A 19,117-nucleotide genomic window follows, 5' to 3' on the forward strand; every position below is an offset into this window, starting at 1 on the left:
ATGAGTTTATGAATATGATGAAAACCATTAAAATGATGTATTGAATGGCCGAATGGGTAAAAAAAAAAAAGCACAATTTAAATGAATAAGAACACATTAATTTTCAAAAATTCTATCTCCCAAATTTGATCCTAAATTTTACACTATTTTTCCACTCAATGTCCATGCAATTAATACAAATCATTCTTTGTACGTTTTGGGCAATGTAGTAAATACATAATGTAAAAACTATTTCAATCATTCATATTTTTATAGTAAAAATTAATTCCACTCAATGTACATGCAATTAATACAAATCATTCATAGTTTTTGAACAATGTAGTAAATACATGATGTAAAAATTTGCTTAGGATTCATACTTTTATAATAGAAATAGATGAAAAAACATGTCTATGAATTTGGTATATATTTGTATATATAATTTTGATACCACACACTTTAGCATGCATGATTTTTCATGAGCGACCACTAAAATCCACCGATGAGTTTCAATGATCTGTAAACAAAATGAAACACTGAAACCCACTAACGAGTTTTAGTGATCGCTCACGCAAATCTTACGTACCAGAGTGCGTGATATCAAAACTATATATATATATATATATATATATATATATATATATATATATATATATATATATATATATATCACCCATAGTGAAGATATTTCGGTCGATACAAGAAAAAATACAAAAGCAATCAACCATATATTTGACACCAGATGTCACATATATAACCATACCATATTATTGGTCCTCATCAGCTTTTATCTACTTTAGCTTTAGCTCTAGCTCATATTAAAATTATTAATTAATCTAATGAAACTAACCAAACGATACATTTGTACATACAATATTTTGGTTAGTCTATGGTTAATATCTCTAGTACATATATAGGAGTGTCATCGATTGCGCATTCGAGCACCCCAAGACATGTTGTTTCCTGTCGAACCCTTGTTGATGTTTCTTCTCTTCAGCTCATCTAATTGACTCTGCCACCTCTTTTTCCACTCCCCTGCTTCCTCCATTCCCTGTTTATAAGAATATATAAAACTGTAAATTCATGGACTTGGCCGTAACTGGGATTGTATTTAGAATTTTGAAAGATTTCATATCCATGTGAAACATTTAACTAGCAAAATCTCAAGTTAGTCAAACACATACATAATAATGAGTTTGAACTCTAATATAAATTACGAACTAATTGAGTCTTAACTCATCTCGAAAAGTTAGCTAGCGAAGTCGAAGAACATAGTTCAAATCTGTATTTTTATATACATATCGAACATGATTACCTACCTGGTCATGCTGGTACGATTTTGCAGTCGAAAAACCACCAAATTTGAACCCCTTAGCCAAGTCTTGATCGTAAGAAGCTCTGGTGTTTGGATTCGAAAGGGTTTCGTAGGCTTGTTGCACCATGATAAACCTCCGCGTATGCTCATCCACTCTGTCCGCAGGGGAAACGTCCGGATGATATTTTCTCGCCATTGTTTTGTACGCTTTCTTGATTTCCGAAACCGTACCCTTCTCTGTGACCCCCAGCAATTCGTACAGCGTCTCCGAGCTGGTTTGAACGGGCGTGTAGAAGGCCCGGATTCCGATCTTGGGTCGGGCTCTGCCGGGCCCGGATGAGAATCTGATCGAAATGGGCGATTTTGAGTAGTGATAAAAGGAGGAAATGGGCTGTGTTACTGCTAACTGTCTGCTTGAAACAACGCTGATGTTCATAATTTGGCTGATGTGTTTCTTTCCTTCTTATCCAATATTGGGCATTTGTTTATTATATTTATATATATATATATATAGGGAAAAAGAGTGGATGCATGACATGGCAAAACCGCTAGAATGGATAAGTTCGAAAGATAGGGATCAGAATCCCCTACTGTACTGTAGAGGGTGTTGTGGAGGTTCACACGTCCTTTTCCTTCTTCTTTTTTCGTTTGTTTCCTTTTTTATTTTTTTTACAAGTTTTTGTATTTTTATTTTTCTTCTATTTTTTTTTAAACCAACAAAATTGGCTTTTTTATTTTCTAACTCATCCAATTTTTCTTTTCAAAAATTTTTTTATCCTTTTTTTAAAAAAAAACAATTTTCCCTCAATTTCTACATGTTCAATTCATCTATTTTTTTCCCTTTTCAATTGAAATTTTTAAAATTTAATTTTTTTTAATATTTTAATTGTGAAAGATTAGTTATAAGTAGCAAATAATATTTATTAAAAATTAAATAATAAATTTATTTATGAAATTGTATTTTTATCCGCCTATTAAAATGACCAAGATCCCGAACTCAACATATTTTGGGAGATGAATATTTGGGACCGTGAACATTCGGGATCCCTCGAGCAGGGAGAGAAAATTCCGATTTTTTTTTTCATTTTCAAGATTTCGTTCAAAAAACACAAAAAAAAAGTGATTATTTATTTTTTTAAAAAAATACTATTTATAAATATAAAATAAATATTCGACTTAAAACATATAATACTAAAATATTCATGATAATGCTTCAAGTTTTTTTTTTAAAAGAATAACATCATACGGTGTATCGTATAATTATTATGTGAATTAAGTTGACAATTAATTGTTATATGAGTTGAAACACAATAATATTTAGTTCAATCTATTAATAAAATTATTAATAAAATATATTATAATATTATTTGAGGACGGGTCGAGAATTCCGTCGGGATAAGGTTTTAATCCCGATCCTTCTCCCAATATTAATCAAAACGGAAAAATCGCAAAAACTCGATTCGAGAAAATGTTGTGTTGGGATTTTTTCGGGACAAGAATGAGATGCGATTCAGGAAGGATCGGAATTTCGAGAATGTTTGCCGCCCCTACAATTTTTGTAAAAAGAAATAAAATTGGATAAATTAGAAAATAATAAAAGCCAATTTTTTAAAAAAATAAAAAAAAGAAAAAAGAAGAAAAAAGAAACCTGTTGAGTAAGCATAAAAAAAAATAAAAAACTTGAAAGAAAGAAAAAACAAGCAAAACCAAAAGGAAAAAAAAAAAAAAGAAAAGGAAAGGACGTGTGCTGTGGAGGAACGATTTCCTCCACAACACCCCCTACCGTGGGATCCCCCACAGTAGGGGATCCTAATCCGAAAGAAAGATGTACTTCACCGTTTCTTTATCTTAATCTTTAAAAAAAACACTTTGCTTTATCTTATTAACTATTGATACAGGTGTACTTACTGTGGGCCGTACCATCCATACACCACACATCTTTTGTCACATGATATGATGATGATTTCGGAAAAATTCACCAAGCATCTTCTCACAATATGGTAAGAGTGAAGACTCAAATAACATAATGATATTGGATTCAAATCTTAATAATTAAGGTTAGGTGTTTGATTGATTGGATTAGATTGGGTTTGGATAAATCAGTTGTCGTACCTGATTGTATCACCAAAACAAACAATAAGAATAATTACGAAGCCCAAGATACACTCGAGGATGTGTGCTCGAGTTGGTAGAACACTTTCTTTGACGACGTTGTTTGTACAGAGTAAAGATAGACACAAATCATGTTTTATCAGGTTCGAGTAGTTTTAGGTCCCGTTTGGTACAGAGATGAGATAATTGAATGATTAATAACTTAATTGATTGGAGGTTGATAGGAAAAGATGTGTAATATTTGTGGTAAATAATATCACGTGTGGTATGATTTTTAAAAGTGGGATAAGTTAATTATTATAAATTTTTGACCAAAATACCCTTCAATCTAATCTAAATCCAACATATTGTCCTCCCCAACTTTCGTCGTTTCTCCTCTACTTTCTACACCGTCTGGTGAGTAATTTTTTCTTCTCCAACTTTCGTTTATTTTGTAACCCTTTTCGTCGATATTTTGTTTTTTTTTTCGATTTTGAGAATAAATCACAGGTTAAATCTGAACATGTCATACAGGATTCACCTAGAAATCCGAATGAAACACTGAGGATTGCTTTAAATTCCACTAGAAATTCACTTGTATGAAGTCCAGTTATTGTTTTGAATTGATCGCAACTCAGATTCACGATAATGAAGATCAAAGGAAGCAAATTCGGTGGAGGAACTCGGTCGAAATTAGGGTTTCCGTGTGTTGGGGATCGATAACGTGTGTAGAGGGGGGGTGAATACACAATAATGGTAGTCTTTAAAATCTAACGCAATATGGTTGAGTAAATGTTAGTTCACTCGACCGGTTTTCTTTTAGCCTGCTAGAGATATAAGAGCAACTAAGATTAGTGCGGAAATAGCTCTCAATATGCTAGATGATATCCATGGAATGATGCAATGCAATAACGTAAGTAGACACAGATATGTTTCTTGGATGTTCGGAGCTCAATCTCCTACGTCACTCCTTCTTCCACCTCGGAAGGATTCACTAGAAGACTTTGGTTATTACAACATCTTGCAATACACCCGATCCAAGTTAGGACTTATCCAATGCCTAATATGGAACTCCTAGATTCATAGTGATAAGATTTAAAGCTCTTATCAAACTTTTCTTCAGATGGTGATGATGATTGTCTTAGTCTCTCGAGGACTTAAGACTTCTCAAATCCTTGTATCAGGTAGCGTTCTTCAAACGATATCTGGATTTGAGCAACCCTGGAAAAGATCTCTTCGAAGGTCGGATAAGGCTGTTTAAGCTAAGGGTTTTCTCTTTGAGCGGTTGAGTATTCAAGATAGGTTCGAGAGCTCAGATAGACAGATTCTCAATAAGCATTATTGTGTCGTGTTTTCTATCTAGAAAGGCTTTGATATATATAGCCTTTGTTTTCAACGTCTTTCTTCTTTGTCCAACGGTAAGATTTTCCTACTGATAAAGTTTTCTGAATATTTCGTACTGGGGGCGCCTTTAATTGTCTATTCAATGTGTCTCTCACATTGAATGCTGATGGGCATGTTTGTATTGCATATTTTAGTATCATTTTATTGTCGTTTGTGCATGCATTCATTTGTTTAATTAAGTTTTGTGTATATTTCATACATCGTGTCTACATAACATGCTCCCGGTTTTATTGTGTAGCATGTAATGAATTTGCCAGAAAATATGCATATGAAGAATTGACAGATGCTAGAAGTGAAAAGAGAATAACAAGAGATCTGTTATGGTGCAAAAGAAGTGAAGAAGAGAAGCAAATAAAGAAGATGGAAAAGTATAGCGGTTCGTTAGAGCTGTTAATGAACAGCTCTACCGAACAGCTCTAACGAAGCGCCCTTGAAGGAGTGCTATCGCTCTAACGAAGGGCTCTAACTGTATACAAGAGAGAAGATTTGAAGCGCTATCGCGCTTGTGGGGAGAGCTACTGCGCTTTGATGAAGAAGAAGGATGATGCGCTGTTGAGAGTTGAGGCTGCGCGATAGCACATCAGGATTGCCCATCTGCGCTGCTGTGATGCGCAAAGGAAATTGGAGAAGAAAAGTGTCACGCTCGATCCGTCCAGTTCACCCGATCGAGCGCGCCTATGAAAAATCGGGACAGTAAGTTGGCATACTTTCTCGCGCTCGATCCGTCCAGTTCACCCGATCAAGCGCACTGATCGTGCAGAGAAAAAATTAGAATTTTGAAATTTTAAAACTATTATTTTGCGGGCTTTATTTCGTGGGCTTTCAAGACCATATAAATAAGATCTTTAAAAGTAAAAGGGGGGATCATCAGATTGAAGGGAACGCAGAGGACGGCTACAAGCACAGAAAAAACATCTGGCGGCTAGGTTTTATCTTTCTTGTTCTTAGATTTTAATTCTTCTAGTTTTTATTTTTGGTTGAGGAAGACGAACCCTTGAATTTATTTATCTTGTGAGATTCAGATTTTCATTGTTTGATTTTTATCGAGTATCAAGAGTTGTTCTGGTTTATTTCATGCTTGTGTGTTTGATTATTAGATTGATCACCTGATAATTCTTTCGAACAATCTACAGCTAAATTAGAATTCAAATCCTTAATTTTTGAATCATCTGATTTGTGAAGCAACTATGATTAATATTTTCTGTTGTTGAATTTGTTAAATCGTAGGAACAAAAATTGACTAGACTAAATACAACCGCTGGTGTTTGTGTTGTCTAGCTTCATTAGTTTTACTCATTTGAATGCTACCGTGAGTTTAAATCTAGATTGGTGTTATCGGGTTAATTTATTGGTAAGGGTTAACTTAGAACGCTGGTGTCTAGTTAACTAAATTAAGTTGAAACAGGAATTAAATTTCCAATGATGAATATTCGATGTGAATTAATTATTTTTAGGGAATCAATGATCGAGTGAATGATTTCAAGGGTGTAGTCGACCGATACCAAGTCTCGTTAATTTATTGATCTTCCTTATTTTAATTCTTGCATAGTAGATTTTTAAAGTTCAAAATCCCCTTTTATTTATTTTCAGTATTTTTAAGAACACAAATAAATTTCACTTTCCTCGTGGAAACGATCCCTACTCTCGCTACTACATGTTTATTTAGTTAATCTGAGTTGGGTTAATTTGGGCGTGATACGACTAAGCGCTACCAAATTTTGGCGCCGTTGTCGGTGAAGGCGTTTATTTTATTTGTGTTTTTGTTTTTATTTATTTATTTTTTCACCGTTTTTTTTTTTATTTTTGCAAGAATTTTTGTGGTGTAATACTTTGAGATGTCAAATTGACAAGTATTCACAAGTTTTATCCAGCAACACGGAGAGCCATTCTACGCAGGATGGAAGAGATTCAAAGATTTAGTAACCATCTTCCGGTATCATGATTTTTCTAACTATTCTCTTCTTACATATTTTATTGATGGTTTGGATGCAGTGACAAGAAGATGGGTAATTTATGGAGCTTTCACAATCGGTATTTCAATATTTTGCCAAGATGATGATACCATGAGACGCCTATTGGATGATATGGCCGAGTTTGACTATTACTGGTATTCGCAATCTCAATACCCAGATTTTACAGACCAACCATTCGAGCTTCAAAAGGAGGAGGGAAGTTGTTCGCAGTTGATCCTACATCCGCTGGAAGATATCATGAGCAAGCTTGTGGCATCGACTGTGAAAACTGTAGAAGATTTGAAAAAGTCTAGATGCGACCTTGTGGAGAAAATAGAGAATATCAAGAGATCAATCGTTCATGAACACCGAGAACAGGAAGTGAAGCAAGATACTCAAGCAGTGACCAACCCGATTTGGTTCGATGATGATGCCTCAAAGAACCAGGATTGGGAGTGCGAATCAAATCATGCTGAAGATTTAGAGGCGTTTGAGTCTTCTCTTCTTATTGAACCTCAGTCGGAAGATGTTCTAGAAGAAATACCGTATGATGGAAATATGTTATCACTTGAGTTTGAGGATGATGGAGTTCAAGAGTTTATCGATATGAGGTCATCGATAGTATTATCCTACACATATCCCCAAGACCTTTCTTGTTCATCAGTACCAGTTTCAAAAGCTTTTGGTTTTCGAGAGCCCGCAGAGATGTTCTCTTCCCATGTTTACCAGCCGCTATGGAGTGTTGATGCGGTGACGAGCTTTAACTGTTTATATCTAGCTAAGCTTGAGGGCTTATGGAACCAAGACCCATTTGTGGTGTCATATGACACTTATTTTGGGCGTCAGCCGCTCTTTGAGCAGTGCTTCTGAGAGTCAAGCCGATAACTGAAAATCAAGCGCTGGCTGGGAGGCAACCCAGTGTTTTTTTCCTTTATTTCATTTTTTTTTGTTTTGTTTTGTTTTGTTTTGTTTTTGTTTTATTTTCTTTGTTTTCAGGAGCCTAGCCGCCCCATCTGCCGTCCAATTTTCAATAAGAGTCTTCCATTATTCAGCCTGAGGCCAAAGAGGACGACAACGTCAACACTTGAACCAGGGGAGTTCTGTTTTAATTTTGCATCTCGTTATCATTTTGTTATTTGTGTTGTGAGTTGTGTGTTGTGTTTTTAGTGCTAGAGCATTGAGGGCAATGCTTTAGATAAGTGTGGGGGTGGTGCATTCAGTATTTGTTATTTTGTCTTGCATTTGTTTTTGTTTCGTATTTGCATATAGTTCGTAAATTGTTTCATGTGTGTTTTGTGTGCATAAGTAAAGGATGATTTCTAGCCTTTCTAGCCTATGAAGATGAATTTGAAAATATTTTGAAATTTTTTTTAAAAAAAATTGTACTCTTGATTGGACATGAGAAACCATAGGTTGATTGTTGAATATTCTTAAGCACGCATGTTTAACCAGTGAAGTGTAGTGATGTATTAGATTTTGTGGATGGTTGTTGGACCATTGCACGACAATAGGTGTTTGTGGAACTTTATAGTGCTTGAATCTTGATGATTTTTTTTTTTGATATGGCATACACTTTCTTGGGCGCACCTTAAAATTTTTTGTTTTATGAAAAAGAAAATCAGTTTTTTGGAAACACATTAACTCCATCCGGGTTGCGAGCAAGATGTTTGAAATACTATTCATCTTGTTTGTGGCTAAGTATGCGGATTACATGGGGTTTTTCTTTAAAAAAAAAATAACAATTCCATCCGGGCGTGAAATGTGAATGAAATTCTATTCACTATTTCATAGCTAAGTTTGCGGACCTAATGGGATTGTAGTTCCATCCGGGCTATAGACGAGGGGATTGAAATACGAATCCTATCTAGTTATAGCTAAGTCTGCGGGTAATTATTAGGACTTTTAAAAAATGTCGGGTGCAAAATCCGACGGTGCGTAATTATTCTCAAGGAAGTTATGTTGTGTTGAAGGATTATTGGGAGGAGAGTTCTTGATGGTGAGGCTTGCACTGAATTGTTATAGGTCAGCGAACAGTCTTGAAGCTTTGTTCTTTTGAAGTTGCATGTAACTGGGGTAACATGACACACACACGTTCGCATTCGACTGCAGGTGTATCATTGATGATTGAGGGTAACTATAAACTTGTTTTAGATGAAATTTGTTTTTTCTGAGGCTATGCTATGCGTGATTCGTCCTTGCTTATGTGTTTGTTCTGTTTCATTTTGTTTTTGCATAACTTGCTCGAGGGCCATCAAGGATTAAGTGTGGGGGTATTTGATGGGCATGTTTGTGTTGCATATTTTAGTATCATTTTATTGTCGTTTGTGCATGCATTCATTTGTTTAATTAAGTTTTTGTGTATATTTCATCATGTAATGAATTTTCCAGAAAATATGCATGTGAAGAATTGACAGATGCTAGAAGTGAAAAGAGAATAACAAGAACGAACAGTTCTACCAAACAGCTCTAACGAAACGCCCTTGAAGGAGTGCTATCGCTCTAACGAAGGGCTCTAACTGTACAAAAGAGAGAAGATTTGAAGCGCTATCGCACTTGTGGGGAGAGCTACTGCGCATTGATGAAGAAGAAGGATGATGCGCTGTTGAGAGTTGAGGCTGCGCGATAGCGCATCAGGATTGCCCATCTGCGCTGCTGTGATGCGCAAAGGAAATTGGAGAAGAAAAGTGTCGTGCTCGATCCGTCCAGTTCACCCAATCGAGCGCGCCTATGAAAAATTGGGACAGTAAGTTGGCATACTTTCTCGCGCTCGATCCGTCCAGTTCACCCGATCGAGCGCGCTGATCGTGCAGAGAAAAAATTAGAATTTCGAAGGCTTTCTCACTTTATCAGATGAATCCTTAAATGCTTCGTCCTTTTATTTTTCAGTTGTCTTGTCACTTTCTGAGATCTGGGAAACTGTAATTTCGAAATGTAGCGTGTAGCTTTTTGTATTTGAAGTTCGGTAGATATCTCAATCGGTAGGTATGTCTGTGTTCCGTTTGACATACAACTGTTTTGCATTATTCGTTGGTTGACAAGCTTTAGCTGACGTCGGTAGATATGTCTTTGTTTGGTTGACGTACAACTGCTTTGCATGCTTTGGCTGACGTCGGTAGATATGTCTTTGTTCGGTTGACGTACAACTGCTTTGCATGCTTTGGCTGACGTCGGTAGATATGTCTTTGTTCGGTTGACGTAGCTGCTTATACAAATAAATGGCGGCCGACTAAACAACAAAGTATTGTTTTGTTATCACCAAAAGTCAGGATTCAACAATTTCCCCCTTTTTGGTGATGACAAAACCTAGGCCCCAAAAATCATTTAAAGAAGATATTAGACGAAATGAATTCATTGCGAAGATGAATTGCATTAAACAATTAATGTTACAAGCAATCATTGATAAGTAGCAGTGAAAACCTATTACACCTACATTGCGTTAAGTAAATAAAATATACATAAAATGTACATTACTTCCTTTGCATTCTCTGTGGAGAGGTGTCAACTAATTTTCTGGATACTTTCCCCTTTTTGACATCACCACAGGTGAGATGAGAGATGATCTCTCCTAGTTGAGCACCGACAGTGGTTTGAAAAGTGTCAATACAGGATTCGATATGAGCGGTTAAGTCAGCCTGAAGAATTGAGATTTGCATTGAAGTATGCTCATTCGTGCGACGAACAATTTGAGAGACCTGTTCGGCAATAGTACCCATAGCTCGAAGATTGCGTTCTTTGTAGTTTTTCAGCTCAGTGACGCATCTTCCGAGTTCAAAAGACAAACTGTTAAGACGAGACATAATCGCTGATCTTGTGTTGTCAATGCTAGCATCTTGTCCTTGTATGCGATTGCTGAGTCGTTGTGTGGTCACGCGAAGATCTTCTACGATGCGTTCCAAAGCATAATTCGCTGGTTCGGAGTCAGGAACTAAATTTGAAGCAAGTGTGGCAGTTTGATCTTTTGGAGGTGAGACTTTGGTGGTCTCGATCGATGAACAGACATCGATTTCAATCACCTGATCTGTTTGGTGAATTGGACTGGAGGGCTGCAAGCCGTCAGTCGTCGGTTGAGGCGAGTCTTCAGAATGGATCTCTAGAAGAGGAGATGTTGGTTGTTCATCATCAAAAATTGATTGCATAACATCTGAGACTGATGTGAGTGGGATCTCAGGAAGATTTTCACCATCAACTGTTGTGATTGGGTCAATCAGTTGAGGGTCTGTGATGAGATCAGCACTTGATGTAGGTTCAGCGGCTGATGAGGAAGCAAACGTAAAGTATGCTAAGGGACATTCGTCTTGTGCCGCAATAAATTCCTGTTCCTCTGCTGAGAATACAAAGTCAGATGCTTCCGAGTTATCATGAGAATCTAGAAAAGGGATCATGGCCTGAACTTCGTTGTTATACGCCTGTATGTATTCATCGTCCGGTAGTGGGATGGAATATTTGAGACGATATTCTCTTAAAAAGGTGTCAGTGACATCAACTGACTGCTTAAGACGTAAGATGACTTCAGTGTTATCTTTGGCAGTTTTGTTCATCGGCTGATAGTGCTCTTCTCTTTTGGCAAGAATATATCGGGCGAGACTATCATGGAGCTGAACGTCCACCAACTTATATCTGCCGAGTGCTGTTTCAAGACTTGATGTGGCAGTGAGAATGAACATCTTGTCTTCTAATTTGGAAAGGTATTCCAGTTTATTCTCAAGAAAGATCTTAGAATATGAAGCATTCAGACGATAGTGCACCCATTCATCAAATTCCTGTAGTTTGAACCACACAGCCCGGAGAATGCTAAAAATAATGATAAGAACCTCCATTTTTCCTATGGATTGGGCTTTTTGAAATGGGATGAGAGGTGCTTTTCCTTTGCCCTGAGGGTCGGTTGAAGTTGTGGTCAGTACAGAGAACGAGGGTTCCTGGATAGTGATTCCTTTTGGTGGAGGAATCTGGGTCTTCACAACCAACTCTTGTGTTCTCAAGATTTGCTGACTGATGACGGCAGCAATATCAACTTATGAAGTCGGTGAGGGCAGAGAAATGGGTAATGTGGTAACAATGGTGCTGTAAATTGGTTCGGAAGTTATTTGGGGAATTTGGATTGGGTGAGTAGGTAGTGTTTCGGATGTTGAGACTTCAGTGGTTGCTGTGGTCAGTTGAGACGTAGGGGTGTGAACTATAGATAGCAACTTGATCCTCTTTGGTTTCGGGTGAGATGGCTTGGGAGCCATTTTTGCTTTTTGGGATGGAGAGGGGTGAGCGAATACTTGAACTAAGGGAGCATTGTCACTAACCTCATCCTCCAGATCAGAGTCCACTTGAACAGGTTGTCTGATCGGTCAAGTACGCTTGACTTGGGGAGCTGCAGTGATTTTGGCAGTTTGTTGATCTGCCCCAATTTCTCGTTTGATAGTCCTGAGCTGGTCAGAAGTCACCTGATTCTTGTTTAAGAACAGAGGGATTGTGACTGCATTTAACCATTTGGCTGCATGAAGGACTTCATAGTCTGAGGAGTCAACGTTTAGGGCTGCAAGTAGATAACATATCTGTAGTGCAAAACCTTCCGATTGTCATTTGCCTCTAATCATTTCACATAAAGTAGAGTAAAGAATTGAAGACCAGTTAAAGTTCAACTGGGAGGCAATGGAGGCCATGTACTGAAGCTTTTCAATAGTGATCTTGTCATAGGAACCAGCCTTGGCTAAAAGAGTTTTTGCGACTATGTTAGCCAATAGTCTGTATGCTGGCTTCAAGCTTTGTTTGAGGTCATTGACCTTAATGGGTGAGCCATCAAGTGTGAATTGAGCTGCCCAGTGGGTTGCATTACCGTCAGGTAAGTCTGCGCATTTCATCAAACCGGTTGTGGGCAAGTTAAAAGTATCGCCAAAGAAACGTTGATTGAACTCGATCTTCTGTCCTCTGATGATACATATGATGCTTCCATGATGTATTTGGACGGATTCAAAGAATTCCTTGACCAGATCATAGTTGACCGTTGATCCAAAGCTAAGAAATTTGCAAAGTCCTGAAGCTTCAATCATGTTGAACATGGCTGAAATTTTCGCATTTTGGATGGAATGGATTTCATCGAAATTAATAGCCAGACAAGTCTTTTGGATAGACATCCTTGAGTTTTTCTGCAAACAAGATATTTGATCAATAGTTTGTGAAGAATGCAGATGCAAAAAGTGAATATGAGTTCGATTTGCAAGACAAGTTTTTGTGTGAGATGTGTGAAATAATCGGTAAATATGGTGCCACGTCACCTAAACTTTTTAATTTTGAAAAAGAGAGAGAGTGAAAGATACGCGGTAAATTAAAGTAAGGACGATGAATATAATATAATAAAATAAAATATAAGGTGGTTGGATTCGAATTCCAATGACTGTAATCAGTCTTGATTGTCTGACATCAGGATATGTGATGTTTTGGACATGCCGTCGATTTGCAGAGTAATGATTTTATGCGTGATCCTTTCAGTAAACGATTGATATCACTCGATGTTTCACCTTCTCCTTTTTATGCCTATAAATATGAAGTGAATATATCAGTCGTGTAACAATAAGAAATCATTCAATAAATCAAAAAACAATATGCCGGGTCCGGGAGGTGATTTGGCAGTAGAATTCGCCGCTGCTCTAACGAGAGTAAGGTCTCGAGAGTACAAAGATGTTGTGTTCTTCCAGGTTGTTGAAGAAATGGAAACGATTGAAGAGCTGCGTCTGTTTCTCTCAACTGGCCATCCTCATGATTCTGAGAGAGACTATGCTGCCCTTGTGCAGCAATATGAAGACAAGCTGGGGTCGTCGGACCCGATGTTAGTCTTCAGTCCAGAGGGACTGTTGCTCCTCTTGCTCTACAAAGAGCTAGAAGGACTGGAGCGCATCCGGCCGGATGATCTTGGCTACGTTCGCTCTCCTACCAGGGAGCTTACGTTCTTCATGCTCTCTTGGAAAAGTGAGGTGGAGAAGGAGATCGGTAGAGCTCTTGAGGCCTTTAGGGTTCTCATGTAATATGTCCTTCTCTCTTTTTTTGAAATAAACAAATTTATTTTGCGCATTATCTGCTTTTATGAAACAGTAAGCAACGAGCAATAAAGTTACGTCACATCACACATTAAACGAGATATCATCGAGAAAGAAAACAGATATTAATAATGACAAATCACTGTTGCAAATAATAACTATTTTAAGCTTTTAAATAAATGCAAGAGTGCACAAATATCGATAATATAGGCTTATCAACAGTCTGAGCCAGTATCTCTTTCGGATTTTCTCGAAGATAAATCAGTGGGTAACTGTTGGCATTCATGACCTCTGGCCTTCGGTATTCTTCGCCTATAAATACTGTGATGTAAACAAGTAAATAGATCATAGCTTAGTTGAAACAATAACAAATAACAAACAAAAAATGGATGAATCCGATTTCAAAAGACGAAAGTCCATCTACAGAAGCAGAGTCGTGGAAAGAGGCATGAGCGTGTGGCATATGATGGAGGCCATTCGCCGTAAATATCGTTCAGGTGTTGTGCCTCTTAGTCCAGGCCTTGCTGCAGGGTTGCTATGGTGCAAGCGTTGCTTGCGAACCCAGAGCACTGGTGTGGTGCTAAGGCCATCTGCTATTCGACTCATGATGTTGTTGGCAGAAAGAGACGAGATGCAGAATATCTGTTTTGAGGATGACGTCTGCAATGGTCAAGGCTTGCTCTCTGTCTGGATGATAGAGTGGAGTCGTGAAATGAGAAGCAGAATTTCTGCAGCTCATGATGACTTCAGACTCACTAGGGGTTAGGGTTAAGCACTCCATGTAATGAAAGTATTTTGTGCTTGAAATGAAATAAATGATTATTCCCCCTAAACTCATGCTTGTCTTAGTTTAAATCAATTAGACCAAGAATATTGCGAAAATAAGAAAACTTAGCGTCCGGCAATGGCTTGGTGAAAATATCTGCTGCCTGCTGGTCAGTAGGTACGTAGATCATTTGAATCTCCTTTTTGAGTACGTGTTCATGAATGAAATGATGACACACATCAATGTGCTTGGTTCTGGAATGCATCACTGGATTTTGAGTGATTGCAATAGCACTCGTGTTGTCACAAAATATAGGAGCTTTATTTGACTTGATTCCATAGTCCCTAAGTTGTTGTTGTATCCACAGTATTTGAGCACAGCAACTACCAGCTGCAAGGTATTCTGCTTCAGCAGTAGAGGTGGCAATTGATGTTTGCTTCTTACTGAACCATGAAATAAGTCTATCTCCCAAAAATTGACACGATCCGCTAGTGCTTTTACTGTCAATATTGCAACCTGCATAATCTGCATCTGAATAACCAACAAGGTTAAATTTTGAGTCTTTGGAGTACCAAAGACCCACATTTGTAGTGCCTTTAAGATATTTAATAATCCTTTTGGCTGCAATGTAATGTGATTGCTTGGGTGCTGCTTGAAATCTTGCACACAAACATACAGCAAACATAATATCTGGTCTACTGGCCTTAAGATAAAGTAATGAACCGATTAGACCTTGATACGTAGTTACCTCAACTGGTGCTCCTGCTTCATCTTTGTCAAGTTTAATAGAAGCACTCATATGGGTAGAAATGGCAGAACAATTCTCCATACCAAACTTCTTGATAAGTTCTTTGGTGTACTTAGTTTGATTTATGAATTAAGATGCCATTATCCAGCTGCTTGACTTGTAGTCCGAGGAAGAAATTTAATTCTCCCATCATGCTCATTTCAAACTGTTCCTGCATCATCTTAGAAAATTTCTCGCATAGACAAGGATTAGTTGATCCAAATATAATATCATCTACATATATTTGAACGAGTAAGATGTGATCTCCTTTAACAAACTTAAAAAGAGTCTTATCGACCGTTCCTATAGTAAAGGCATGATCTAATAGGAATTGAGATAACGTATCATACCATGCACGCGGTGCTTGTTTTAAGCCATAAAGAGCTTTATCAAGCTTAAAAACAAAATTAGGAGTTAAAGAGTTGATAAAACCTGGTGGTTGTTCAACATATACTTCTTCTTGAAGTAGACCATTGAGAAATGCTGACTTGACATCCATTTGATATACTTTGAAGTTTTTGTAAGCAGCATAGGCAAGGAATATTCTGATAGCCTCAAGCCTTGCTACTGGAGCGAATGATTCGTCAAAGTCAATGCCTTCCTCTTGTCGGAATCCTTGAGCAACCAGTGGGGCTTTATTTCTTACCACTGTCCCATCCTCATTCAATTTGTTGCGAAACACCCATCGGGTGCCTATGATGTTTTGATTTGTCGGTCGAGGGACTAAATTCCACACTTTGTTTCTAGTGAACTGGTTTAGTTCTTTTGCATTGTTTCAATCCAGCTAGCATCTTGTAATGCTTTATCTATGTGTTTGGGCTCTAGCTGTGAAATGAAAGCTGCATGCAATAGCTCATCAATTAGTTGATTTCGTGTACGAATAGGTGCAGCAGGGTTACCGATGACCAGATCAGGTGGGTGATTTTTACTCCACCGAAGATTTGGTCTAAGAGGATTTGCGCCTGTTTGAGTGTCTTCCTCATCCCTGATTGCGTTGTTAGGTTCAATAGCACCCTCTCCGATTATCTGTTCGTCATTGATGTGATCTACTCCTCCTTTATTGGGTTGAATAATCTCTTCTGCTAGATCATCTCTTGTGTCAGGAGGGTCATCACTATCACTTTTATCCTGTAGAAAGGTTGATTTTAGCCTGCTGGCTAAATCTTGAATGTTAGTTTGAGACTTTCCTGCACATACAGTAGTTTCATCAAAAATGACATGAATGGATTCCTCTATAGTCAGTGATCTTTTGTTGAACACTCTGTAAGCTCGGCTAACTGAGGAAAATCCAACAAATATGCCTTCATCTGCTTTTGCATCAAAAGCTGTCAGGCGATGTTTTCCATTATCATGAATATAACAAACACAACCAAATACTTTAAAATACGAGACATCAGGTTTTGTGCCATTCCAGATCTCATATGGTGTTTTGTTGTGTCTCTTGTTAATCATAGATCTGTTTTGAGTGTAACATGTTGTGTTAATTGCTTCTACCCAGATTCTTTGAGATAAATTGGAATCAGCAATTGTAGCGACCCGACCCGGATCCACTACCTAATCAGAGTTAAGAGCATAATTAAGCATGCATTAAATAAAATCGCTGCGGAAGACTTAAATACAAGCAGACCGGCAGAATACAACCGGCTAACAAACTCGATTTATACAACCCAATCGAATTACTTAGATAAGAACCTACAACTAAGTACTGCTGTCTTCAAGGTCACTGGCTCCTCCAGGCTCCTCGTGATCAATCCTGCACCTACACCTGCCCCATCGAATAGGGTATCCAGATACACAGAAAATACTGGACGTGAGCTCTAAGCTCAATACAAAAGCACGGATAAACATACAAGTATGATGCATGCAAATGACAGGGTATCCATATCTGGGATAACTGTATACGAACTGCTCAGATTGGCGCCTGGAATATAAGCTCGTCACATCGGGGTAGCTAACCACTGTGCGCGACCACTCATTCCCGAAGCACGAACGTGGACCACGGAGTCCTCCAGGTATCAGTACCTAAGGGTACTAGATATCAAACGTCCTAACAGGGCTGAGTAACCCTAACTGGCTCATCTCGAAAGATATACAGATGTACAGGCACAAGATGATATGCACATGCCGCATAACAATAATAACATGCAAACACATAAATGCAACATATAAGCATGCATATCCGCTGGCAATCTCAGTCAGTACTTACGTACCTTTCTAAGGCAGTCCTAGTAGTCCCACTCTAGTTTCCAATCCTATCATCAAGTCTACAATTCAAATACCCATGCATTATTCAATAAGCTCTAAAAGCCTTGACTAAGCTATTGCATAATCCTAAATAATTTAAGGAGACCATAGCTATACCTGCATCCGTCGTCAGCCCACTGATGGCGACTATCCTGCAACTAGGGGCACACCCCTGCTGCAGCTCCACAGCCTCGAGCACTGCTCCGCTGCATGAGCACTGCTCTGCTACTGTGTCAGACACTGTCTGACTATACTAAAATATGTTCCCTACTCCAACTCTAAAATAAGAGTACCCAAAGCCCTAAATAGAACCTTGCAGGCGAAGGAGAGGAACTGGGAATTCGCACCAAATGAGGAGCTCGTACCTCATATTTATAGAGCACGTTCGGATCGTCCGATCCTGACTTCGGATTGTCCGAACTGCTTCGGGCCGTCCGATCATCCGATCTCCGCCACGCGTCCAACCAATCGCATGCAACCATACACCTGTCCAATACACTGTTCGGGTCGTCCGAACTGGATCTTCGGATCGTCCGAACATCTCCCGGATGACATCACCAATGACGTATTATTTTGGGACAGCTGGCCGCATGAGTTCGGATCATCCGAACCCACTTCGGACTGTCCGAAGTCTTCAGAGCTTCCGAAGCCTGGCTCCGTCCATGTTCGGATCGTCCGAACTCAAGTTCGGAGCGTCCGAACCTGCCGAACCATATCCACCATTTTTGAGTGTCTTGGATCCATTTCTGGACTCCTTTAATTCATCTGGAATTTCCTTAATCATGTTTTACTTAATCTCAACATGAATATATGATTAATTACTCATTAATCATTAGTTTTGGATACGGGCTACTACATTCCCACCACCTTAAAAGGATTTCGTCCTCGAAATCTAGAGTAAACCCCAGGAATATAGTATAAACCATTCGTCCAATTCATTAATAGTTTCGGTTCAAAACATTGGGTCGAATAACCTTTGACAACCCCAATCCTTGCTAAAATTGTGTCACACTACTGACTATCGTCAGTTATCCATCGATAACCGCAACAACACGGCACCTTCGGTCCAAATTGCCGACTGTATCAGCCACACTGCCTACAAATCTTAGCGATGACACTCCTACTAAGGTCGTAACTAGCCATCAGCAATTCTCTAGACATGCACGAACTCCATCGCTGCCCACGATAAAACCAGATACAACGCATTGTATTTCACTGGTCTAACGGTAACATCGCATCCCTTGACGTTATCGCAAAGTTCTAAACAAATTGATCTAGATTCGACTCTCGGTCAAATCCTAGATATCCATTTTTCAAGAACTCGTGTGGGTTACTTTTTATCATGAAGGATAAAATGTATCTTCCAAAACAGTACCTTATGCGAATAGAAATGGCAACTACCGGCCACCAGTTCGCAAAGCAATCGCATCACTGCCACCACTCTAACCATTTGAAATCCTCAGACTGATTGCGATAAACCTTGATCCGAATCCCGCTATCGTAGATAGCATCTAATTTATCCCCTTAGTCATCCTATAATGGATAACCACCAAATCT

The 19,117-nt window shown here is 38.5% G+C and overlaps 2 protein-coding genes across 2 annotated transcripts; both read right to left on the reverse strand.

Moving 5' to 3' along the window:
* Positions 1-688: 688 nt before the first annotated feature.
* On the reverse strand, positions 689-1,760 carry LOC140892184 (chaperone protein dnaJ 20, chloroplastic-like). Its single transcript, XM_073300980.1, has 2 exons — positions 1,299-1,760; positions 689-1,030 (listed from the first exon to the last, which is right to left on the reverse strand). Exons 1-2 carry the CDS (start codon positions 1,728-1,730, stop codon positions 902-904), a joined length of 561 nt encoding a protein of 186 aa, XP_073157081.1. The 5' UTR covers positions 1,731-1,760; the 3' UTR covers positions 689-901.
* A 12,848-nt stretch (positions 1,761-14,608) lies between these two features.
* LOC140889887 (secreted RxLR effector protein 161-like) lies at positions 14,609-15,358 on the reverse strand. Its single transcript, XM_073297628.1, has one exon. The coding sequence runs from the start codon at positions 15,356-15,358 to the stop codon at positions 14,609-14,611; it is 750 nt and encodes a 249-aa protein (XP_073153729.1).
* Between the last annotated feature and the right edge of the window lie 3,759 nt (positions 15,359-19,117).

Source organism: Henckelia pumila, chromosome 3 (genome assembly GCF_033568475.1).
Source record: "Henckelia pumila isolate YLH828 chromosome 3, ASM3356847v2, whole genome shotgun sequence".
Taxonomy (NCBI): Eukaryota; Viridiplantae; Streptophyta; class Magnoliopsida; order Lamiales; family Gesneriaceae; genus Henckelia; species Henckelia pumila.